This window comes from Dendrobium catenatum, unplaced genomic scaffold (assembly GCF_001605985.2).
Source record: "Dendrobium catenatum unplaced genomic scaffold, ASM160598v2 fragScaff_scaffold_601, whole genome shotgun sequence".
In the NCBI taxonomy this organism is placed as follows: Eukaryota; Viridiplantae; Streptophyta; class Magnoliopsida; order Asparagales; family Orchidaceae; genus Dendrobium; species Dendrobium catenatum.
Window position 1 is genome coordinate 1222801 of NW_021319063.1, and position 27122 is coordinate 1249922.

Sequence of the window (27122 nt, forward strand, 5' to 3'; positions counted from 1 at the left end):
CATAAATTAGATGATCAAACAACTTCCAAACATGACATGCTTATTGTCGAATTGAGTGGCTCGATGAGACGAATCCAACTAGCCCAAGATCGCCGAATTCTGATATTATTAAGACATTCTAATGCCTAGTAAACGGTCCATGATCGAGAGAATCAACATCGGACATCCATTCAAACCACTCCAAAATTACCCTTGATATCCCTCCTATTTATAGGCTATATATGTCACTCTCATAAAAATATAAATAGACCCCTCATTCTTCATGGAAGGGGGAGGAAGAAAGGGCCCAAGCAAATAAGAGAAAGAAGAGAGTCTTCTTGCCACCAAACTCCTTCTCGACCACCACCAGACTTCCACCCGGGCGTCGACTAACGTTGGACTTCTGCCCGGTCACCAAATGACCCCAAACTTTCGCCCGGCCACCAATTGACGCTGGATTTAATTACACCTGGCTGCCAACTGACGCAGGATTTCTTCCCAGCCACCAACTGACACCTGACTTCTTCACGGTCGCCAATTGAAGATAATTTTTTGCCCGGCCACCGACTTTCATTGGACTTATGCTCGACCATTGACTGATGCAGGACTTCCATCCGTCGCCAGACCTCTTTCCATTGCCGGACTTTCGTTGGGCTTCTGCCCAACGTTGGACTTCCGTCAATCGTTAGACTTCCGACCTCTGTCATCAGACAATTGACCACTGTCGCACGCCGACTACAGTCCCTCTGACCATCGTCACCAGACTACGTGTTTTCAACCTTCGTTGCTTGCCAGCTATGGTCTTGCCAACCAAACAAACATGTCAATAGTGATTCTTTGAATTCTCATAATGTAATACACTATATATGATGTATATTTATTACATCAAGCCAAGGCCTTCCCCTAAGGAAGAGCCTCATTTGTAACCGACTATAAACACTAATGGATTCATTCAAACTAGACCAGACCCCGTAGTTTTTTTTCCCTTTTCAGGTTATGATACACCATTTCTCTTATATGATTGTGTGTTGGATCTTCGTACAAAACTTTGACGTTAAACTTTATATTTCTATACCGCCGTGAATATTCCAGGACGTAACAGAAATGACTCCAAGCATTTTCAATGCCATTGGATTCTTCTCATTGATCTACACTTTCTATATGATATATCTGTTGAAAATAGAATTTAAATTATTTCTAAGTCAATTTAAATTTTTTCTAATCTAATATATGAATATTTGGAAATTTAAAAGTTATATCAACCACGCTTGATGGATTGAATTTTGGTGTAGCATCTCAAGCTTACCAACCACCAAGTTAATCAAATTATTGATTGCCTTATTTTCCAAGTTAAAAAATAAAAAAACTCTTAGAAAAAGGGGGCTTGAACTCATCTTCACCACAGAATTCGTTTATTTAAAATTCATCAAGCTCTTTTGAAATTGATATTTAAGTAATGAATGACGTAGGCTTCACTTGTTTTATAAAGTAATTTTTTTAAAATAAAAATTTTTATAATTAAAAATTACTTTTAAAAATAGTAAAAAATTTGTCTCAATTGAAATCTTAACTAGTAATATAATCTGCTCAAAAGGATGTTCTATGGCTATTTACTACCGGCATGACTTCTCTCTCGATTTAGGCAAATCATAACACTAAGCACACATGCATATGTATACTTTCAGCACTCAAAAAAGCACGAAATTATTATGTGCGGTCACCGAGCGCCGTTCAAAGGCCAATCAGGACAAACTACATCACCAATTTACTTTGTACAGTTACTGTGTACCGTTGTGCATCGGGTGACATAGCGCATCTTGATTAGCCTCCGGATGGTCCAGTGACTACCATACCACATTAAGCAACTCAACTTGATTTGTTGGTTTGGAACTTTAGCTATTAATTAAGAGGTATTAAATTCGAGTCTTAACATATGTGATGTACATATAATTTTATCTTAATTAGCTTAAATGCCAAAAAAAAAAAAAAAAAGCAGCACATTTTGCTATGCTTTTGGAAAGTACTACCATTATTACTCATTAAAGGTATATTATGGAAGATAAGAAGATGAGCAGCAGTTGCAAGTTGGTGTGTGATAGGAGAGATTATTAGGTGGGGAGTGTGGACGGGGAGAACCGTCCGCACAAGTCTTATTCTGCGTTAGGTACCAGCACTCGGTACCGCTGGGTACCGTTGGGTACCTCTAGGTACTTATGTTTGTGCGGACGGTGCACACTCCGCACGTAATAATTTTTAGTGTGATAGGGTCAAAGACGAAATTGTTAGTTGGTTTAACTTTTGTTTTTTCTTTCTAGTTTTTAGAAAATAAATATATTTTATTTTAACCCTGCACAATCTTTAAGACTTCATAAATAAGAAGACTTTATGAAGCTACCCTATTTATATGAATGAAGATTTTATTTTATAAAATACAATCAAAATATAGTATCACAGAGTTAAAACATATCATCAACATTAAAAAAAAAAAAAAAGATATTCAGCATGTGGATGGGGGTTTTAGAAACAAAACTTAATAGATGATGTGTGTATAAATTTATCTTAATAGTTTAAATGTACAAAAAAAAATTTCTATGAATTTATGTGTGGCGTGATTTGATATCAGAAAAAACAAATTCCAACTAATTTGTCACCACCGACCACTAACAAAAACAGATGCTTAGAATTCATTTGGGACAACTTTCTTATTGTTTATTTTTCAGCAATCACAATTTCTATTATGTCATTATTTTTGCTACTTTCTACAACCACTTTAAAAAGTTACTTTTTATACGCCAACTTTACAAAACAATAGAAAAGCCGCCCTAAATGAAGCTTTAGGCTTCGTTTGGGATGACTTCTTTATTGCTTTCGAAAACGGCTTTTTAGTACAAAATTTTCTAATTCAAAAAATTTTTATATTAAAAAGTTGTTTCAGAAAATAACAATAAAGATATCCCAAAAAAAGCCTTAGGCTTCGTCCAAACTGAGGATGACTTTCTTAGTGCATAAAGGATAGAGACTATTGATCCAGTTAAGGCAAACTTATTCACATCACATATGCATAGAAACTTTAACTAATCTAAATGAATAATAATTAGGATGCCACTACTTTGTCATCATAAATAATACTTAATTAATCAATGGCAAATTGTAATAACTAATTCAAATAAACAAATTAGCAAAATATTTATTAAGAGAAATATATGATGAATGGGTGAAAAGTAAAAAAAATAAAATAAAATATTAGCCTAAAATTATATGAGGGGAATTAAGAACATAAATAAAAATATTTTTAAGATTACGATTTAAGATCTGGAGTTATTCAAGAGAAAGTTAATGTTATATAAACAAAAAATAACTTGTGATATCAAACTTGTGCTCAGAGAATCAAAAGGAAAAACACCGTGAAATCAAAATATGAAAGAAAATATAAAAAAATAATAAGCTTTGTTATTAAAAATAATTTAAATATAAAATCTCAAAAAATTGAAAAAAAAATAGAGGGGCCGTGGGAATTCTATGAAAGTAATATATGATATAAAGAATTTAGATTTTTTATGATTTATATAATAGATTAAATGCTAAAGAGGGGAAAAAATAAATTTCTTAAAAAAGATATTCAGCATAAATAGATGTGATATTTCAATAAAATTTTCAATAACTGCTGTAAAAATGTGATTAATTTTACTTATTTTAGCACCATAAATTATGATAAATTTTTTTAATTATCATATTAGTAAAATCCAAGTTGAAGAGATTTAAAAAAAAAATGAAATGTGAAAAAATAATTAGATTGATGATATTCTAATAGAAGTGTGAGAATATTTAGGAGATCAAGAAATTTTTAAGCTTTCTAAACTTTTTAATATTAATTGAAGATTAGAAGTGTCAGATAAATAGTAAAAGAATGTGTTGGTTCTTATTTTAAAAATAAAGGTAATATATAATAGTGCAAATTACATATGAATTAAGTTAATATGTCCAACATTAAAATTATGGGAGAAAATAATTGAACATAAGTTATGATTTGATACTAATGTTTATCAAATTCATTAATATGGAAGTTATACATTTGTTGAAAGGTTTGAAGAAGTATAGAGAAAGGAGAATCTTATATTTATTGATTTAGAGAAAGCATATGATAAAGTTCCATGATAAGTGACCTAGAGAGTTTTAATAAAAAAATTAATAATGCTTATATTCAAATCATTAATGATAAATATTCAACAATTATTACTTGTGTTCAAATACAAGATGATTAGACCATTTATTTTTCTATTTCAATTGGATTACATTACTGATCAACTTTAAGTCCATATCTTTTAGCTTTAGTCATATATGTTTTACTAGACATTTGCATGATGGTGTACATTAGTGTAAGCTTTAGCTGATGATAATCTTCTTACTGATAAGACTAAAGAAAAAGTTGATGAAAATCTTAAGTTATGGAGATCAATCTTAAAGTCTAAAAATTTTTGTTTGGGTAAATCTAAAATTGAATACAGTATAATTTTAATAGTAATAGATTTAGTGATGAAATTATAACATTAGATGATCAAATCATTAAAAAGAGTGTAAGTTTTAGATATCCCGACCCAGGGTTTATTATTCAAAATTATAGTAAAATATATGAGGATATTATTAACAGAATTCAAGTTGAATGATTGAAATGTAAGAATGCATCAAACTTGTTGTGTTACAAAAAAAAAAAAACACCTTAAACTTAAGAGAAAATTTTATAGGATAGTGATAAGATATGCATGGCTTATGGTGAAAAATGTTAGCCATTACAAAAGAATCAAAAGATTAAATGTTATAAAGATAAGTTGACTTTGACAATGCAAAATGATAGATACACAAAGAGGTTGGAGTGGCTCTAGTAGCATATAAAATTAGAGAAAGTCACCCTAAATTGTTTAACACATAAAATATCAACCTTCCGATAATCCAGTAAGGAAAGTAGATAGTATTAGATCTTTCATATGTTCAGAAAGGTAAAGGTGGATAAAAAAAAACTTGGTTAGAAAATATTAAAAATGACATTTTTAATTAGATTTAAATATAAATTTGACTCTTAATTGAACACAACAGCGAAAAATAATTCATTTAGCCGATAGGATAAAGTATTGTTGTTGTTGTAATCATTAATGATAAAACTAACGGGTAATAATTAGCATAAGGCTTAATCAAGTCAAAGAATTTAATTAGACTAATTAAATGAAACTAATTAAGGGTTTCATACAAAATCATAAGGATGATTAGAACTATAATAAACAAATATAACACCAACTAAACTATTAAGCTGGTGATTAACTGATAACTAAAATATTAATTTAGCGGATTAATTAAATCTTAAATAAATTTAATTAAACTAATATTGCAAAGATGGACTACTTAGGAACATTTTACAGGCAACATATAAAGCAAATTCTAACGAACAAGCATTACTCAGTGATTTTGTAACCAATATATACACAGAATTTAAGAGACCAAATACTTCATCGACAACATAGTTGTAACAATTTTATGACACGCTATTAACACATTAAGATTACAAAACAATCATTAGCTAGACTTGGCCAACACAGACACAGATGGCCAGCAGAAGAAATGGGGCAGCTTTATCATATATAAACCATCAGCTTGCAAAACAAAATATTTACATACCTGAGCTTCCTTTCTGAATAGAATAGAATGGCGGACCAAATGTATAGTACTAACAACACTCAGATATTGGAAGGTATGAAGCTTTATTTCTGCAGCAGAAGACTTATTTCAGATCCAAACCTATAATCCACATGGCAGAACAGGGAATCTAACTGTCGAGAATAAGGTTTCGATTGGGACGGCTTTTTTACTGCTTCTTAAAGCAGCATTCTAGTAGAAAATTTTTAATTTTTTAACTAAAAAGTTGCTTTAAGCAGCAGTAAAAAAGCAGCCCCAAACGAAGCCTAAGGCTTCACACCCAACATATACAAAACAGAGGAAAGCATCATAATGTTAGTATTTACAACAGGTGCTCTAGCGGAGTTAGATATCATATGAGGCTCGAGAAAAGATTTGGATAGTGTGTAGTAGTACCAGGCGTCACCACATTATAAATCTCAGACTGGACAGAATTATCTTCAATATCGAATAAAGTATTGTCAGCTATTTCACTGTTTGGTTTGAAGCTCTGGGCTGGTGGGGAATTGTGTTGCTTACTATACTCACCATTACCATAATCACTACTCGCCACATGATCATTCTGATTTTCTTCCAGCTGGGCTTCAAGAGGAAATCCGCTTCTCAATCCTCTTTCGACAGAAAACTCCAAATTATTGACCAAGTATTCTTGCCCAAGTTTAAGCTGATCATTCTGTTGATAGTCAGCTTGTTTTTCACAAAGCAGGATTTCAAGTGGAAGCCAACTTCTTAAATTTCTATCTGCGCAAAATTTGACATTACTGGGTAAATCATCTAGACCTGGAATGAAACTCAACATCTGCTTAGGCTCAAATAGGGATTTGATGTGACTAGTAGCGTCACAAGATTGACATTGGACTATATTTTCAGAGCTTTCGCCGGTGCCGGAAATTTGCCCACCATTGTTGCCGGTGACTGCAGAAGTCCCAATGAAAGAATCCATGCCATTTGAATCAGAATATTCAGGATGCAATTTACTGCTCATGAAAATGTCATCATCCATGCTATGACGTATGAAGCTGGAATTTTCTTCTCCAATAACGGCTGTGTCATGGTCAGAAAAAAAGAAGCCCACCAGAGATGACTTGAGCGCTGCATTTACATAGCTTTCAAGACTACTTGTTCTCATACCATCTGATCCTCCCTGAGCTTGGAAGCTTGATAATGAAAAGCTATTTCTTTCAGAAGAAGATAGCTCCAATTGGTCAATATGTGAATTTGAGATACTTCCGGAAGGACTAACCTTTCTTGAGGATAGAAATAATGCTAGTGGAGTTGATCCACAATGAGGAAGCGCGTGTGAATGCACGTTAGGGTAATTGCTGGGATGGGACTCAGAATTTTCGCCACAGTCAAGAATATCATCTTCATTTGGAAACTCTGGTGCCCTAATTACAAAAACTTTAGATTCCTGTGTCTCAATCTCAGCAGATGAATCATCATCTGCTGGCAGAGATTCATCACATAAACAACTACCCTGCAGTTTTGTTCCTGGAATATCAATCATATTAAATTTGTCTGAGGTGCTATCAGCATCGACTACATCAGAGCGGGAGTTTTCACTCAGACATATTTCATCCTGGCCTTCATTCAACACATCACAGTTATTATCTCCTAAAAACCATTCAGGAACTGAATTTCTATAATCTTCTGAATGTACTGCATCAGCTGTGGAATCTAAGAAATGGTCGAGGCAGTTTTGCTGCTCAATGGCCACATCCATTCGATGCGAGTTATGTAGATAGGATTTGTCAGTGGTTGATGCAACAAATGCTGCTAGTGCTGAAGCTAATGCACTGTCGATGGATGCACGCTTGTCATTTCCGGGGTACTTATTTGGTTTCAAATCTACAGGATAGTCAAGATTGGACTCATCATCATTACCGTCATCATCATCATCATCAGGAAATTCAGGTGCCTTGAGTACCAGACCTGAGATCTTCTCAGATTCATGCAATGATCCCATAAACAGATTAACTGATGCTTTTATTTCATGAGAACTAGATTCTGCTTCTGCAGACGAAGATTTACTGCCTTCATTTTCAAAACTAGACAAATGAGCTGAAAGGCGTGAGATGCTTGTACTGGGATATGTTTCAGATGGCAGAGGGGCCTTGGAAAAGGCATCTAACTTTTCCTCCATCCTCTGGAGCCTCATCTCAATTCCAGTAAGTGGCTTAAGTATGCTTTCCTGAAAACTTGCGCAAAAATTCTCTAATTTTCCCATTCTTGAAACCAGATCATCCAAGTTCTTCTCAAGACGAACATATGGAGCATTAGTATCATTATTTATAGCCATTCCTGACTGATCTGAACCTTCTTCATCTGTCGAAATCAATTTTTCATCCCCAGGCTTTGTTTGGGTATGCCTGACAGCTGATTCCTCCAACAGGTTGTCTACACAACCACGAACTCCATTATTTTCATCTGCTTTGGCTATTGAAGCCTGATCTGGATCACTGACCATCTTGCTGGATGTACTGGATTCCATGACTGGATGCTCCAGCTTTTCCTCATTGTGTAGTTGATCAAGCCCAACCTTAGAATTTCCCATCATAGAGGATGCTTCCACTTCTGACATCTCAAACTTATCCCGACAAGCTGCATGAATTGTTCCCTCGGTAGAGAATACATCAGAAAAACCTTTATCTTGAAGTGATGATGAGGTTCTGGACTTGGAAATTTGCAGGAGACCAGGCACAAGCATGGACAACAAAGAGCCTGATCCAACGTTACTAACTGGAGGGTCTGGATCAGTATCTTCAACAGGATCAGCATATATGTATACCTCGTCAATATAAATAGAAGTTTTAATCTGAAGTGAAAGCAAGCGAAGCGTGACAGACATACAAGGACTAGCATCTGAAATCTCAGCCGTGGCCTCATATTGGATCTACAAATTACATTTAGTAAGAAAGAGCGATTTAAAAAAAGAAAAGGATAAACGAAGCAAAAGTACTTCAAATATGCTACCATTGATACCTGTGTTTTAGGGCAAATATTTTCTACAGACATATTTGACATGACAGGTCTTCTATCATCTGGTGGAAGTGAATCAGGAACCTCAACTTCTACCCAACCATCTTCCGTAACATTGTTGCTATTACTACTGGGAAAATCTGCATTTATACCATTGGGTACCGTGCCTTCAGCTAGAACCACTTCACACATATCTTGTGTCATTTCTTGCACAGCAGCTCCACAACGTACAGTACACAAATAATCATTACTGGAAACGTCTCTATCAGAAGCATAATATACCTCATAAACCCTTGCCGAACTCCGAACATAAATGCTGTGAATTTCATGCCTTTCCCTGAAAAAGACTGCAGTAAAGCCGTTAATAAAATGACTTTATCCCGAATTCTTTGGATTGAATGTAGCAATATTAAACTAGCAATTTCAATTTTCCTTTTTTATCCAATATAGAGCAGTTTATGAAGAAAAATTCTATTTACTCCAAAGCAATAGTATTTCCAGGGAAGAAACGTGCAATGTCAAAGTTCAATCATCTAAAATACCTCATGTTTATGAAAAAAAATGAAGGAAAAATCCGTTAAACCTGCTGCCCAGATTTTCAGAAGCTGTTAGGGCTGCTGTCCAGAAGTATTTCAAGTGCCGAATTACTGTCCCGACCGTCTTTGCTGCTGTCTCGGCATCCCTAGCCGCTGGCCAGTCATTTTGGATGACCTCTTATGGCTGTCTTGCTGTCCAGAATGTTCCCCATCGCCATATCTTGAAGGCTCCGTAATCTAAAGTGCTGTCCACTCTTCCTCAAACGCATAAGCAACTACGCCGGAGCACCGTATTTGTCATTCCCTTGGATAACTTCTTTCTTTGGGTAAACTCTTCGTCCAAACTCTCTTATCTTCCTAGTTTACTTTTCGTTTATGGTTATTAATGGATTCATGAAGATCATGTCAATTATTCACCGCTAGAACCTAGTAATAGGAAGAGTTGTGTGAGAGATCTTCTCAGAGCAACTAATCTTATTGTTAGTATTGGAATTTCTCGTTGAAACCACTCATGTATGCAAAGTAAGACTTAATTAACTATTTAATGATCTCAACCTCTCGCATGTGTTTAGCCTAAGCTAAATACCACTTAATTTTTATCTTATCGTTCAATTCCGCATAAGATTTTACTTATTATTGCCTCTAGACCTAAGCGTGCAAACTTCTTTGAGCAAATCATTTTCGCATGGGATTGTTTCACATCAGAAATTTTCATAATTAGAATTTTTAATTTTAATCATTTTCCTCCATGTGGGAGGCTTTTATTTATTTATTTCGCTTTGTTTAGATTAGAATTACTTTATTTTTAAGGCCATTAGGGCAATCCTCTTAAATAGAGAGTGGATTTGGAAATGATTTCGCTACACTTCCATGTTTGCTAGCTTCCTTCTTTTCAATATTTCCTCCTTTTTTAATTTCATTCCATCTGATATAATGCTTTAAATATTTGAATGTATGAATAAAAAAATTAGCATTGATGTTGATAAAAAAAAGGGATAACTAAAACCTCTAGGGCTTGTGCTTCGTGTATAAAATCCCTTTAATTGTGTGCTTGTTGGAACCTCTTTGGGCTCATCTTGGTGAAAGACCTAGGTATTACCCTCATCTCTCGCTGATCTCTTTCCGCAAACTCTCATACTCCTTCCCCAACATATCTAACTACTTTATATAAGGTTTCCCATCTCCGACAGCATGGAAAAAAATGACTAATAAGAGTTGTCAGCCAAAATAAGGGAAACCATGACCTAGTTTGATTCCCCTATGTTCACCACACTCCAAACTCCATAGATCCCAACCAAAAATTATAGATGATATCTTCACACCTTCCAAGCCTCTCCAACCCTAAAGACACCATTGACCCATTCCCAAATCACATATTTCATGACTGGCCAAAACCAACCCAAACTAGGTTGCTTGGCCTAGTCTTGGCGTAGTCTCTACTAAACAAGCTGATAGACCGATACCTAGACCGGTCGAGCCGGCCCAATCAAGACCGGTCCAACTATACAGCCGCTGGAACAAGGGGTTTTTTCCCCCTCCATTACAGCCCAACCCATTTAGGGCCCACAAGAGTAATGTGGGGGGATTTGGGAGGAATTAGGAGGGAAAAATTTAAATTGAAGGGGCTTTTTTGGGATTTGACCTAATTATTTTATGCTTAAGTAGATTTTGGAGGCTAGAGTTAGTTTTTATCTCTGATTTTTGTTGAAATTAGGGTTCTTGTGTTCTTAAGTGGGGTCTGGCGGCGTCTAGAGTTGGGAGATCCGGATCTTCCTCTCCAATAAAAGATCCATTGTATCGTGTTGCTTTTCTTCATCTATTTAATTAAAAGATCCAATTTTGGTTTTTCTTTCAAGATTTTCTCAATTCATGTTTTGCAAAGTGCTAAAATTAAATTTCAGCAAAAGGGAATTCTTGTTTACTACAAGTGTTTTATAACAAATTGGTATCAGAGCACTTTCATCTAAGGTACCAATGGCCTGAAAGAAAGTGAAAGTGTTGGAGGGGGAAATAGGCCAACCGAAATCAAATTTTATGAAAAAAAAAAAAATTGGATTTTGAAAACCAATTTGCATCCATCTATAAAAAGATGGATGGAAAGTTTGCCGTCATGAAAGAAATGCATAAGAAGTTGCTTGAAGTCAAACCCAATACGACGACATTAGAAAATAAGTAAATCATCGACAGCCAAGGAAGAGGAGGAAACCCTAATCCATTTAGGGGAGGGAAAAATCAAGAGGTGGAGATTCTGGAGGGAGAAGAGGGGATGCCTTCGCTATAGCCTATTTTTAGGGAGGAGATGAGTATTGGGTATGAGCGAAGAGGTGCTGATTTTGTAAGAAGTGAGGTGGATTATGAGTGCAGGGTTGCTGATTTTGAGAGGAGGGATTTTGAAGAAGGATTTGGGTACGAGTGAAAAGGGAGGATCGCGACACCTGGGGAGCACCTCCCCTTCGTGAAATGGGAAGCTATGAAGGATTCAGAGGAAATGGAGGCGATCTGAGAGTGAGGAAGCTGAAGATGTCCATCTTTGAGGAAGATGATGCACATGGGTGGATTTACAAAGTGAAGAGGTATTTTGTTGTCAACGGCTTGACGGAGGATGAGAGGCTGACGTCAGCGGGCCTATGTTTGGAGGGGAAGGCATTGGCTTGGTACCAGTTGAGGGACATGACCCATACGGAGCTAGAGGGAGTTCAAGAATTGCTTGTTGGAATGTTTTCAAACCAGCATAGGAGATGACTTCTACGAACAATTTTTCCCTGACACAGGAGGGTTAAGTAGTAGAGTATTGGGAGAGGTTCAAGTACCTCGCTAACCATTGAACCGCCTTTCAGAGACGGTGTTAGAGGGAAACTTCATGAAGGGACTAAAACCAAAGATTTGAGAAGTGGTTAGAGTGATGAGGTCTTGGGCTTAGGAGAGGCTATGGAGCTAGCACAGTTAGTAGAAGACCAAAAGCACCTGGAAAGGAGGGCCAGAGGCAGCCGTTCAAGAGGCTCGTACAGGATGACCACAACATTTCTGGCTTCTAAAGGACCAGCACCGGGAAACCTTAGCAAGGCTCCAAAAGAGAAGCCTGTAGGAGGGTGATTTGGGGGAAATTTCAAGAAACTCACTGAGAACAATCTGCAGGAGAAACAAGAGAAGGGATTGTGTTCCAGATGTGATGAGCGGTACATACCAAGGCATAGGTGTAAGGACCGAATTCATCAAGTTCTCACCATCTGTAATGACGAGGAAGTTGAGGAAAGAGATGATAGTGGGGCAGTGGTGGAAGAGGGGGAAGAGTTACATCTTGACATGGCCGAAGTCACATTAAACTCAGTGATGGGGTTTACCTCGAATCACACCATGAAGGTGAAAGGAGAAATAACAGACAAAGAGGTGGTTGTGTTGATCGACAGTGGGACTAATCACAATTTTATCTCTAATTAGGTCGTTGACCAGTTTTGGGTGAAATTGGTGGACACATGAGGCAATGGGATGATGATGATGAACACTGGAAAGGTGGAGATAGGTAGAGAAAACTGTGTAGGGCAGTTGTGCAGACTACCAGGAGTTTCAAGTGAGAGAGGATTTTCTCTCATTAGAGCTAGGGAACACTGATATCATCCTGGGGATGAAATGGCTGCAGACCTTGAGAGATACCAGGGTCAATTGGGGAGCACTAACGATGAAGCTGATGCTAGAAGAAAGAAGAGTGTTGATCCAGGGGGTGCAGAGTTTTCCAAGGTCATGATATCTCTCAAAACCATGGTCATAAATATACAAGTGGGAGGAGGATTTCTAATGAAACTATAGAGCCTAGAAGGGAACAAACTAGAGGAGGAGGGGGGGGGATTCCTCTGTCAGTACAGCCACTCATATAATAGTTTGGCGAAGTTTTTAAGCCACCTCAAGGCTTACCACCACTAAAGGAATAGGAGCATGCCATTACCCTAAGGGATGGGTGTCACCAATTAGTGTCTGACACTACCGTTACCCTCGAAGGACGAGATTGAGAAGCTGATCCGAGGGGAGTTGGAGGCGGGGATTATCAGACCAAGTGTGAGTCCTTCTAGCCCAGTCTTACTGGTCAAAAAGAAGGATGGGAGCTAGAGATTATGTGTTGATTATTGGGCTCTGAATAAGAAGACTGTGCTAGATAAGTTTCATATACCAGTGATCGATGAGTTATTGGATGAGTGTGTGGTGTTCACTAAGATGGATCTGAAGTTTGGATACCCTCAAATCAAGATGAGGGAAGAGGATGTCCTAAAGACTACTTTCAGGACACATTATGGGCATTATGAGTTCTTAGTGATGCTATTCGAGCTCATAAACGCCCCTACCACTTTCCAGTAGTTCATGAATAGGGTGTTCAAACCATATCTCTAAAAGCTCATACTGATCTTCTTTGATAACATACTAGTTTACAGCAAGTCAATAGGGGAGCACTTGGAGCATGTGAGGGTGGTCTTGGAAGTATTATAGAAGCATCAACTGAGGGACAACCTAAAAAAGTGCTGCTTTACATAGACCAGTATGGAATACTTGGGGTACGTTGTCTCCCAAAAGGGGGCGGCTGCAGATCAGGCCAAGATTGAGGCAATGCAGAAATAACTTCTACCTAAAAATCTGAGAGAACTGAGGGGGTTCCTAGGTTTGATGGGGTACTACAGAAGATTCGTGAGAGGATACAGCGTCATAGCCTGGCCATTGATGAGCAACTAAAGAAGGACAATTTCTTGTGAGGAGAGGCAGTTACACAAGCCTTTGAGAGACTGAAAAAAGCCCTGACCATAGTACTGGATTTGGCCCTACCAAATTTCAGTCAGATCTTTGTAGTTGAGACAGATGCATCAGGATATAGTTTTGGGGCCTTTCTCATGCAAAATCACAAACCCATAACCTACTTCAGCCAAGTGTTGACAGTCAAAACTAGGTTGAAGTCAATCTATGAGAGGGAATTGATGGCCATTGTATTAGCCATACAAAAGTGGAGATCATACTTATTGGGTTAACATTTCATTATCAAGATAGACAAGAAGAGCTTGAAGTTCCTTTTGGAGTAGAGGATGGCGACTGAGGAGCATCAAAAATGGTTGTCGAAGCTATTAAGCTATGATTTTGAGAATTTATATAGGTTTGTATTGGAGAACAAAGCAAAGGATGCTTTGTCCAGATGTATTGGAGAGCTCCAGGAATTGGCTATGTTAATACCACTGATACTGGATTAGGGGGCTATCAAAGAGGAGAGTATGCAGGATGAGTTGGGAAAAATCAAAGAAGATCTTTTGAACGATAAGAACAGTCACTTGGTCTAGTCTTTAGAGGGGGAGAGATTGTTGTACGGCTGTACCAGGGGAGGTTTGTGACGCCTAGGACCTCAGTTCATATCCCATAGTTGCTGCAAGAGTTCCACGGGTTCACAATTGGAGGTCACTCAGGTGTACATAAGACATAAAGGAGACTGGCAGCAGAGCTGTATTGGAGGAGGATGCACAAAGATGTGGAAGAGATGGTGGCCAAATGTGAGGTGTGCCAAAAGAACAATTACTTGGTCATGGCTCTTGGGGGATTACTTCAACCATTAGCTTTACCAGGCAGGGTGTGGGAGGAGGTCACCACGGATTTTATTTATGGATTACCACGATTGAAAGAGCTTACTGTGATCCCGGTGGCAGTTGACAGACTGAGGAAATACGCTCACTTCATCCCCCTATGACATCCTTACACTGCAGTGACAGTAGCGGCCGCATTCATCAAGGAGGTGGTAAGGCTACACGGGATACCAGAGTTTATAAAATCTGATAGAGATAAGATGTTCCTCGGTCATTTTCGAAGGGAGTTATTCAGACTACAAGGGACAACACTGAAGAGGAGCACCACTTACCACCCCCAAACTGACGGGTAGACAGAGGAAGTGAACCGGAGCTTGGAGACATACTTGCGTTGTTTTGCTTCTGAAACACCTAGGGTATGGGCTAAGTGTAATAGTACAACACTTCGTACCACTAGGCCTCCCAAATGACCCCTTTCAAGGTACACTATATGAGAGATACCCTCCACATTTGATACATGTTCGGCAAGGTTGCACACCAGTTTTTAAAGTAAAGTAGTACTTAAGGAAAGGGGTAGAGTGTTGGAGGAGCTCAAAAGACATCCGTTGGCTCAACAAATTATAAAGAAACAGGTGAACGGGCACCGAAAAGACATCCAATTTGCCATTGGGGATAGGGTATTCTTAAAGCTATGACCTTACAGACATAGGACAATAGCCAATAAAAGGAATGAAAAGCTAGCCCCGAGATACTTTGGCCATTATGAGGTGTTGGAGAGAATTGGAGCAGTGACCTATCGCTTGAAGTTACCCTCGATCGCTTCCATACACCTCTTGTTCCACATATCGCAGTTGAGGAGAGTTGTGGGGGATCATGCAGCTAGTTTGAAATTACTACGGCCGCTGACAGAGGATCTAAAGGTGGTTTTAGAACCACTAGAGCTTCAAGAGGTACGGTAGAGAGCGGAAGAGCTCAAGGAAGTTTTGATTAAGTGGAATAACCTACTTGACTATGACGCAACATGGGAGCCATATGAGAAGAATTAGCTTACCTCCTTCCATCTTGAGGATAAGGTGGCTCTTTGAGAAGGGAGTAGTAATAGACCAATACATTGACCAATCCAACCAGACCAACCAAGACTGATCCAGGCAAAACAAGGGATTCCCGTCCCCTCAATTGCCGCCCAACCCATGTGGGCTCCACAAGAGTAATTTGGGGGGGATTTGGGAGGGGTTATGAGGGAAAAATTCAAATTGAAGGGGTTGTTTTGGGATATGACCTAATTATTATATGCTTAAGTAGGTTTTGGAGGCTAGGGTTAGTTTTTATCTCTAATTTTTGCTTAAATTAGGATTCTTGTATCTTGTTGCTTTTCTTAAGTGGGCTCTAGCGACGTCTAGAGAGTTTGGAGAGCTAGATCTTCCTCTCCAATAGAAGATCCATTGTATCTTGTTGCTTTTCTTCATCTATTATCAATTAAAAGGTCCAATTTTGATTTTTCTTCCAAGATTTTCTCAATTCCTGTTTTACAAAGTGCTGAAATTAAATTTCAGCAAAGGAATTCTTGTTTACTGCAAGCATTTCCTAACACAAGCCTAAACTTATTAGATCCCCACCAAAAACTCTAGATCACACCACCTAATTTTCTCCAGCAAATTCCCAGATGATCCATGCCCTGAATCCCCCTCCATGCCATAACCTTAAATGTAAAATCCTAAGGGTTAGTCCTAGGGATGATTTGACCCAAGCTCTTGGCTAACCCTATTCCCTTATTCTAAACCCCTCCTCAAACTCCAACACTCACCTAGAGGTCTTCCACACATACATAGCCACCCACTCACCTAAGAGATGAGAAAACTTCCCTTTAGCTTTGGATCTAAAGAGAATAAAATCAAACTTAAGGCTTTGAAGCTAATGGTTAAGTGAAAATCCCTATAACTTTGTGGTCAAGGTAACTAGGATTGAACTAATAGCTTTTAGGATAAGGATTAGGTAGTTCTCTTTAGCCTTGGAGCTAAGGAGAAATAGATGATTTTATGGCTATAAGGCCAAGAAGTTGGGGAATTTCCTATGGCTTTTTGAGTCCATAGAAATGAGGGAAGATTTGTAGCTTAGGGCTGGAAGCCTCAAATCCGAACCTTCAAGTTTGGTTCATAAGGTGGCCATGTAAAAAGAGAACTAACGACCAAAGTAAATAAGACATCATAGAACACTGGCTCCATCACAGCTACTAGAAGAGCCTTACAATTTTCAAAATGCAAAAAAAGGAAATAATTTCTCACATCATGACATACACAAAACATCATCCCTCATCTCCAAGTCAAACAAACAATGGAGAGAAACTTTCCAACCCATAACTTACCTTATCTCTTACAAAAAACTTCATAAAACTCCAGCATATTTGATGTAGACAAAGGGGGGGTCAACACTAGTCCAAAATAAATCAAATTTTGGCTTCCCTTGAGTCTAGTAGTTTATCATATTTGAGCTGAACTTTTAGTTCATTTATGAGCTGGACTTTAGTTCATTTATTGAACTAAGGGTTAGCTCATTATGAGCTAACATTTTAGTTCATTTATTATCTTTTAATTAAATGTTTTTAGGTTTTTTATGTTAGTCTTTTGGGTTTCCAATGGGACTTTTGAAATCCCAAGTGTGGTGTTTAGTATTCCTAGGTATGACCCCTTGGTTTCCACCAAGGTTTTAAGATTTTTATGTTTGCCCTGTTTTTGTTAAGCAAAAAATATAGGCTCCCTATATTTTTTGCTTACATCAATATTGGAGGGAAACTCAAATTCCACCTTTTGCAAGAGCATTATAGAAATTTTTTGAGACATAAGATTCATCTTTTGTTAACAACGCAACTAGTTCTAACCATACCCAAGCAATAATGCATAGTACTACAAGCTACAAAAATTATCCATCCAACAACTAACACAATGCATTCATTGGAAGTAATGAAACTCACGAAGACCTTACGAACCCATTGACGTGCAAAGTTCAAACTTTTTTTTTGTCTAAGAATGAAACAGCTACACTACAAAAGTGTATGCATCGCCCCCACTCTCATATCAAACATTGATTCCTATGCATAAGAACGAACATTCCTGTTGAATAACTTAATTGTGCATCCATGTCTCTAATCTAAACATTGACATAGGGTTAGGAATTTGGCTAAAAAATTGAAGTTCACTCTACAATCGGATTAGCTTTTGAACTGGATCAAACTCAATGAACCAAGCCCAAATTGAATCAAGCTTAATAAGCCAAGCCCATCTCTAATCAAACTTGAATTATTTTAAGCCTTGATTAGATCAAAATGTATATTCATGTATGTAAAAATGCACATACGCATTTATTTTTGTATGTATTTATATTTAAATTAATGTATATAGTGCATTTATATATATGGATGAGTTTATGCTTGCATGTTGAACAAAAAAAATATTTTAGAGACAAATAATTGAATAATTTTTTTTTACTCAAGTTGAGTTCAAATTAAAGTTAACGAGATATACCTCATATGAATTGATATTAGATGGAGTGCTCAACTAAATATCATATTGAAGGGCATCAAGCCTATCTCGAACCGAGGTCGAATCGTCTTCAGAATAAATCATTCACAACCCTGTGTAGTGTAGACACCCTCAATCCCCACCAATGCATAAGCTTAAACATTTATGATAACAACCATAATTACTAGATGGGATCTTTGGCTAATATAAAAGGCCTATAATCGAACTTTGTGGCCTTCATTGTGTTCAATTAGTGAGTTCTCTTAATATCTCCTTATGCAGGAAAATGGACGTCATAAATTGAAAACATATATAATAAGAAGCTTAACCAAACAACAATAACATATGCAAAATTATAGTAGGAACTTCAAAAAGGATGGACACTTCAAACAGCCTTCTATGTCAATGTTATAAACAAATATACCTCTAACATGTTGTAAAATGAGTCTGATTTTTTTTTTTTTTTCAAGATATGGGAGAGATACACCATGACATGATCAAGACGATGATGATGAATTGCATTTTTTATGTGCCAACTTAGCAAATTATATTTTTTTTATTGATGATGGTGAAGTTTCAACTTTCAATTGAAGAGTACATTACTGTTACTGGTTATGGTGATCTTAAAGCTTAGCGTATTAGATTAATTAGTAGTACATCAATATTTTTTTTCCAATGAACAGTAGTTTGATGGTCATATACTCTTTTTTTATTGCCATTTTGCCTGGACAACATAAAGTTGAAATTGACAAAGTGATATCAAATGATGAATGCTAATTTTTAGTATGTTGTTGGCAATTAAATACATATGATAAATATTAAAACATAACAAAAATTAAACTAATATTTTTGTTGTTTCTTAAGTATTTTATGATACATTTGATACTATATTTCATTTTTTTAATGTTTTTTGATAGAAAATATAAACATAGGTATCAGTTACATGCTTATATTAATAATTTTTATAAGAAATTGTATGCATGCCATGTCATTCCCACTTGTTTATGATTATATTGTGCCCTCATGCCGCATCCATGCCTTGTGTTGGACAGTTGGTGTCCGTATTTCAAAGCATGCAACAAAGTCAGTAATGATCTAAACCTCCAAAATGCATACCCCGATCAAGGAAGAGAATACAACCCCTTCTCAATAGGGATCTTCATAATATGCATAATTACACCAAGACGAACTAATGAAAAAAAAATCTATGAAATAAAATCAAAGTTCAATACATCAATTTGCATAGATCAACCATCAGGTCCTATGTTTTCGACCAGAATAACCTTAAAATTTGCATCAACTATGTCCATTTTTTAAAAATTTGGCTTCAATGATTAGAATTTGATATTCTTCAAACAACTCTAAGAATAGACAATGTTTCATGTGAAGTACGCAAGTCTATCACGTCGGTGCACATGATATCTTTAATATTTATCATCAATAGTGAATATAATTTCTTCATATAATATCACTTTCAAAATAAGATGTATTATATTATCTAATAAAGTATTAAATGTGAAATCCTAAGAAACACACGGAAAGAGAAAAGAATCCACTACACAGATGCCTAATTAATAAAAAGAAGTAAATTAAATATATTGAAGATTAAGCTAATACTAGAAATTTCCTTAACATTCCAACTTAGAAATATTTAAAATAATCCATAATTCATTACATGCAAGTCTATAACACTAGTGTAAATAATAGCTCTAATATTTAATATCAATAGTGAATAAAATCTAATAATCTAAAATTGCTTCTAAAATAAGATGTATAAATGTATACGATAAAGTGTCGGACGTAAATTTCTAAGAAAAAATGGAATGAGAAAAACCAAGGCATTGATAGCTAGTTCATAAAATGAAGTAGAAGTGAAATCGGATACATTAAAAATTGGACTAATACTAAACCTTCCTAGAATTTCTAATTTATAAGCATTTGCCCCAATATGTTAAATTATTTCATATGATTCATGAAATGAACTTGATATAGGAAAAAAATTAAAAGATTATGTAAAGTAAAGGGATAAGAACGGCTCATGATATGTGTATACATAATCAGCCTATCAAACACCACCATAATAATTGTGAACCCCTCTTATCGTGATAGGCTATTTATAACATACATGGACACTTCCTCCCATACTCGGTTTGGAAATGATAATGGTTGTAGTGAACCACCTGGAGCCATAGCCATGTACTTGTTTCTCTAACACACTTCACACCTCGCCACCATGTGCTCCACATCCTTATGCATTCTCTTCCAGCATAATTCAACACCAAGTCTCCTATATGTCTTTTCTACTCCGGAATGGCCTCCAATTGCACTCACATGGAACTCCTGCAGTAGATAGGAAATATGGATGGAGGTTCGTGGCATCACAAACCTCCCCTGATGTAAGAGTCTCTCCCCCTCAAGTGAATGCCCTGGATGACTTCTTGTATTCTTCATCGAGTCATCCCTAATCTTCCTCAACTCCTCATTCTACATCCTTTCTTCTTTGATAGCCCCCCAGTCTACCATCAGTGGTACTGAAATTGTCATCCCTTGAAACTCTCCAATACACCTTGATAAAGCATTAGCCGCCTTATTTTTCAAACATGGCATGTACTGGATCTAAAAATCATAGCCAAGCAATTTGGACAACCACCTTTGATTCTCCACAGTCACCATTCTTTGTTCTAGCAAATATTTCAAGCTCCTTTGATCTTTCCTGACAATAAAATATCAACCCAGCAAGTATGGACGCCACTTTTGAATGGCTAACACGATGGCCATCAATTCCCGCTCATATACAGACTTCAGTCTGGCCCTAGTTGTCAACACATGGCTGAAGTAGGCTATGGGCCTATGATTCTGCATCAGCACCGCCCCCAACCCATATACTGATGCATCTGCCTCCACTACAAAAGTATGACTGAAATCAGGTAAAGCCAAAACTGGTATTGAGGTCATTGCCTTCTTAAGTTTCTCAAAAATCTCTTCCCCCCATAAGAAGGTGTCCTTCTTTAACTGCTCTGTCAAAGGCCAAGCTGTGTTGTTGTACCCCTTCACAAACCTTCTGTAATAACCCGTAAATCCTAAGAAACACCTTAGCTCCCTCAAGTTCCTAGGTAGAGACCACTTCTTCATTGCTTTAATTTTTGTTTGATCAGCTGCGACCCCCTCCTGAGATACCATGTGCCTCAAGTACTCCACACTAGTCTGTGTGAAGCTATACTTCTTCAAGTTAGCCCTGAGCTGATGCTCTTGTGGAACTCCAAAGACCACCCTTAAATGCTCCAGATACTCCTCTTTGGTCCTACACAAGTATGTCATCAAAGAAAACTAAGACAAACCTGCGTAGGTACGGCATGAACACCCTATCTATCAATGACAGGAAGGTAGCAGGGGCGTTTGTAAGCCCAAATAGCATCACCAAGAATTCGTAATGCCCCTCATGCATTTTGAAAGCCGTCTTCTGAATATCCTCCCTCTATCTAGATTCGATGGTAGTCTGACTTCAAGTCCATCTTGAAAAACACCAATGCTCCACACAGCTCATCCAATAGTTAATCGATCACAAGGATTGGAAACGTATCAAGCACAATCTCCTTATTCAATGCCCTGTAATCCACATAAAATCTCTCACTCTCATTCTTCTTTTAGACCAGTAAGACTGGAGAAAGGACTCACATTTGGCCTTATGATCCCCGCTTCCAACATCTACCGGATCAGCTTCTCAATCTCATTCTTCTGAATTTGGGGGTAGCGGTATGGCCATAAATTAATCGGAGACACAACCTCTTTCAAAATGATGGGCATGTTCCTGCTCCTTGGGTGGTGGTAAGCCTTGAGGACTGGAAGATCTCATTAAACTGTTATATGAGGGGTTGCACTGCAAGAGGGATATCTCCCTCTTCCCCCACACTGACCCCCTCCAAGCGTTGCAGTTCCACCAAATATCCTCCTGCCACCTCCTATATAATCCTAATTATAGATCTGAGAGATACTCCGGCCCTGGATAGCCCTGCATCGCCCTGATCACCATTATCCTTCCTCCCACCACTAATTCCATCCTTAGTGCACAATTGACCTTGGTATCCCCTAAAGTCTGCAGCCACTTCATCCCTAGGATGACAATCGGTACTCCCCAATTCCAAAAGAAGAAAATTCACCATCACCTGTATCCCCTGAATGGTCAACACAAATCTCCTACAAACTCCTCTATCCATCTCTACCTTTCTCGTGCCTATCATCACCCCATAGCCTCATGTATCCACTCATTTTACCCTCAGTAGATCAACAAATTGAGTAAAGATGAAATTGTGGGTTGCCCCACTATTTATCAGCACCCCAACTCTCTGTCACCTATTTCTCCCTTCACTTTTATGGTGTGATTAGGGTGAATCCCACCACTAAATTTAGAGAGACTTCTGTCACGTCCAGATGCAACTACTCATCTTCCTCCACCACTAACCCACTCTCACCTCCCTCTTCAGCTTCCTCGTCATCACAAACGGTGAGAACCTAAAGAGTTCGGTCCTAACACCTATGCCCCGGCATGTACTTCTCATCACATCTAAAATACAGCCCTTTTGTCTTCTTCTCTTGTATCTCCTTCTCTGTAAGCTTTTTGAAATTTCATTTATTTCCCCCTCCACTAGCTCTCTCCTTGGGCACTTCCCTCAAACTCTATGGTATAGGTCCCTTGGGAGCTAAGAAGGTGGTGGTCATCCTGTATGATCCTCCCGAGTCGCTCCCCTTATGGTCCTCCACCAACTGTGCTAGCTCCACAGCCTATCCCAAGTCTCGAGGCCTCATCACCCTAATTGTTGCATGAATCTTCGATTTAAGCCACTTCATAAAATTTTTCTCTAGCATTATCTCTAAGAGCCGGTTTAGTCTGCTAGCTAGATACTCGAACCCGTCATGGTATTCTGCCACGGTCCCCTCCTGTGTCAAAGCAAAGAATAGCTCATAGAAATCTCCTCCCCTACTGGTTCGAAAGCATTCTAGTAAAAAATCTTTGAACTCCCTTCAACTTCGAATGGGTTGCCTCATGTCTCGCCATTGGTACCATGCCAGTGCTTTTCCTTCCAAAAAACTCGTTGACAGCAAAGTAATGCTCCACTTTGTATATCCAACCATGCCATCCTCGCCCTCAAAGACGGGCATCTTCAGCTTTCTCACCTTCGGGTCACCCCTGTTTCTCCTGAGTCCTTCGTAACCTCCCATTCCCCGACGAGGAGGTACTCCCCAGTTATCACGATATTCCCTCCGACGATCATACCCAAACCCTTCATCACATTTCCCTCTTCTTCTTTCAAAATCAGCACCTCAGTGATAGAAATCCTCCTTTCTCCCCACAAAATCAGCACCCCTCCTATCGTAGCCCACACTCATCTCCTCCCTAGAAAGTGATTCTAGAGGAGACATTCCGTCATCTCCCTCAAGGATCTCCACTTCCGGATTCTCCCTCCCCCAAAACGAGTTTGGATTTCCTCCTCTCCCAAGGCCGCCGATGGTTTCCTTTGCTTCCGATGTCGCTGGTTTTTGTTTGTCTTTAAGCATCTTCTTCATCATGTCTTCCAAGGCGGCAAAAATTTCATGGATAGATGCAAACTGCTTCTAAAAACCAGAGGTTTTCTCCTCAAAATCTGACTTTAGTTGTACAAGTTCTCCCTCCAAGACTTCAACCTTCCTTCTGGCCATTGATAATTTGATACCCCTTGGATCAATGCACTTTAATACAAATTTGATAGAAAACAGCCACCCAAGTGCAAGAAATTGCTGAATTTCAGAAAATTCAAAAAGTTTGGTGCAGGAAATTCAGATTTACTAGAGAAAACAACAAGCAAGAGTCTCCAATTTAGTAAAAGAACAAGAAAAACAGCAAACGATATAAGTTTCTTCAATTCGAAAGGAATAAACAACTATCCAAATCTCTAGCCAAGAGACTAGAGCCCAAGCACACTAAGAAGATCCCAAATTCATATTCAAATTCAAGATAAAAACCCTAACCCTCTCAAAAGAAATTAAAAAAAGCAAAGAGGACAAATACAAAATCCCTAAACAGCCCCTAATTAAAATTTTCCCTCCCAAAGCAAAGTTTAATTGAGTTGTGGGCCCCATCTCCCCAACCGTCCCCTCTCTCTCTCTCTCTCCCCCTTGGTTCTGTCCCCTCCTCCTGTAGCAAAGAACTGGTCCAAGTTGGACCAGTTTGGCTGGCCCAAGGGCCGGCCTAACAGATTTCTACCTTTCTTATAATAATTGTAAAGCTCAATAATATTTTATGTTTGCAACATTCAAAAACATATTTAATTTTTCCTTAATAACACTTTGTACCTCCTTGATCCACCACCAAATCTCCTTATCAATGTATGATCTACTTCTAGATTCTCCAAAACTTCCATGCAAACTTCTTAATAGATTTAGCCATCTTATCACATTTTTTTGTTCAACCCAACAAAAGAATTGCATTTTATCTCTCGTAGAAGCCTAATTTGAAATATTAATAATTTCTCATCTTTCAAATTTTGTTGAATAATCCTAACAAAATTATTCTTAATATTTTCTTAAGACTCTTTTCAGATAAACATCCTTAACCAACAACAACAATAACAATAAGCATTTATCCCACTATGTGGGGTCAGCTACATGAATCATTTTTCTTCATTGTGTCATGTTAAAAGTCAAATTCTCATCTAAATCTAATAAAGAAAGGTCATTTCTAATATTTTCTAACCAAGTCTTTTTAGGTCTACCTATACATTTCTTAACATAAGTCAAATCTAAACATCCTTAACCAAGAAATAAATAAATTCAATTCAGAACATCACCGCCAACATTGCTAAGAGATTCAGATTTTCATCTTATCAAAAATCAAATTTGAGTGCTACATGGACGCATTTGACACCATAAAAGATAAATGAAAAATAAGGATACGTCGTAGACTAAAGTTTCAAGAAATTCAGCTTCACTAAGATAAGAAATCAATAAAGAAGGCCCTTACAAATTAGAAGAAAATAAATCATCATCCAAAGTAACATCATCAAACCCTATATATCGGAAGTATCCGAAGCTAGAATGCAGTATCATCAACAATCTAATGTAAACGACCATTAAGCAAAGATATGACACATGTAAAACTGCATGTAAACGTTCTTCTGAACTACTCAAGAAATTCTTCTCGACAAACGGTCTAAGGTTATAGTTAAGTAAATCAACAGTGGCGCAAATAAGATCGCCATAAGATATTCAAGTTCAAAGTTTGGAACTAACCGCACATGAATCAAACCTAAATGAGTCATTCAGCACAGACAAAACAGTACTTAATAAACCGCTCAGGGTTGAAATTATACCTTCATTCTCGATCATCCCAGATTCCTATAGAAAAACAAAATTTAAACACAAGGAAACCTAACAAAAGTTTGTATTGAGCTTACTGGTGATCTCGCATGGCGGCGAATCAGCCGGCCTCTCGAGGAGAACGCCGATCGGGATCCCGCCCGTACTTTCGGCGCTTGAGGTCTCGAAGGAAATCGAGCCCTCTAGGGATCCGTCGGCAACAAGCCAGTTCGTCGACGCCAGCCAGTCAGGGCTCATGCTCTCTTCCTTCTCAGAGACCCTCATTTCTTCGAAATCTGGACTTCACTTCCAGGCGGTGCCTCAACCCGGGAAACGACAATTTATAGAGATCGGACAAAAGTAAGACGGAAAAAAAAGTTCTTCTTTTTTTTGGGTGGGGTGAGCCGGTGAGGGGGAGATAAAACGGAGAATTAGTGATCCAAAGAAAACTCTTCAAAAAGCAAGGTTCTCAAAATCATATCTGACCATAAATGATAATATAAATATATTATTATAAAAAATTAATAAACTTCTCAAAAAAAATTTAATAAAATTAATAAACTAACAGAATATAATAATCATATAATTTAATATATAAATTATTATTAATTTATATTACATATTTAAATTTAATTTATAAATATAAATTATTTAAGAACTCATAACATAAAATTATAAATATAATTAAATACTTTAGTATAAAATATTTCATTTTTATTCTTTTATTTGGTAACATAAAAAATTTTAGAGGTGAAAATTTTAAACTTTGTAATTTTTTTAACATAGAAGTTTTCATTTGATAAAAATTGAATATTCTTAACTAAAAAAATAAAATAAAATTTTTTCAAAAAAATAAAAATAAATAAAATATAATTTATATTATAAAAACAAATTGTTATATTATAATTTATGTCATATAATTTTTATTTGAGCGCTTGACAAGCAAAATGAATCCATATAAACTTTATAATATATATAATAAAAATATAAAAAGATAAATAGAGAAAAAATTAAATATTATCAACTAAAAATTAATTATATTATCAATAAAAAATAAATATTATTCATATTATAAAATATAAAAATCATTAAAAAAAATATGTTGTATAGTGTATATATGAAACTAAAGATGACTTTTTATTTTGTAAGTTTAGTCTCACATCACTTGTAAAGTTTTTTTATATATAGTTTATATAGCTTTTCTGTTTTCACTTATGATAAGAGCTATGGAGCAAAGAAGACATGAGATTATTGAAATAAATATTTAATCAAATCTTTAATACAAATTTAAGAGTTTTATATTAATATTTATATTAATTCATTAAATTTAATATTTATTTAATATTTAATATTAAATAATTTATTTAATTATTTATTTTAAAAAACTTAAACAAGCCTGATTTTAAAAAATCGGGACTGGTTTACTGGTTGAACCGTGATTTTTGTCAAAATTGACTGGTTTGAAGCAAAGTCGATTTAATCGGGGACATGAATCTAAATACATATTTGAATTGAAAACTTCACGAATTAAATTGAGGATCATCTAAATTCTA

At 36.8% G+C, this 27122-nt stretch overlaps 1 protein-coding gene across 2 annotated transcripts; it reads right to left on the bottom strand.

Annotated features, from left to right (window-relative positions):
* Positions 1–5434: 5434 nt before the first annotated feature.
* On the bottom strand, positions 5435–25991 carry LOC110116279. 2 transcript variants are annotated; one of them, XM_028694949.1, is made up of 4 exons: positions 25668–25805; positions 18244–18353; positions 8647–8990; positions 5435–8557 (listed from the first exon to the last, which is right to left on the bottom strand). In XM_028694949.1, exons 3-4 carry the CDS (start codon positions 8845–8847, stop codon positions 6017–6019), a joined length of 2742 nt encoding a protein of 913 aa, XP_028550782.1. In that variant the 5' UTR covers positions 8848–8990; positions 18244–18353; positions 25668–25805; the 3' UTR covers positions 5435–6016. The 2 variants fall into 2 exon arrangements, with proteins under 2 accessions (XP_028550782.1, XP_020705453.1); XM_020849794.2 differs by lacking the exon at positions 18244–18353 and having other exon boundaries at positions 25668–25991.
* Between the last annotated feature and the right edge of the window lie 1131 nt (positions 25992–27122).

Excerpts from the sequence above, each read along its gene's own strand:
- LOC110116279 (XM_020849794.2), bottom strand. The coding sequence starts at position 25,854 with ATGAGGGTCTCTGAGAAGGAAGAGAGCATGAGCCCTGACTGGCTGGCG. Across the intron at positions 8,991-25,667 it reads GCCGCCATGCGAGATCACCA|TCTTTTTCAGGGAAAGGCAT; the intron begins GTAAGCTCAATA and ends GCTTTACTGCAG. Across the intron at positions 8,558-8,646 it reads ATATTTGCCCTAAAACACAG|ATCCAATATGAGGCCACGGC; the intron begins GTATCAATGGTA and ends TGTAATTTGTAG.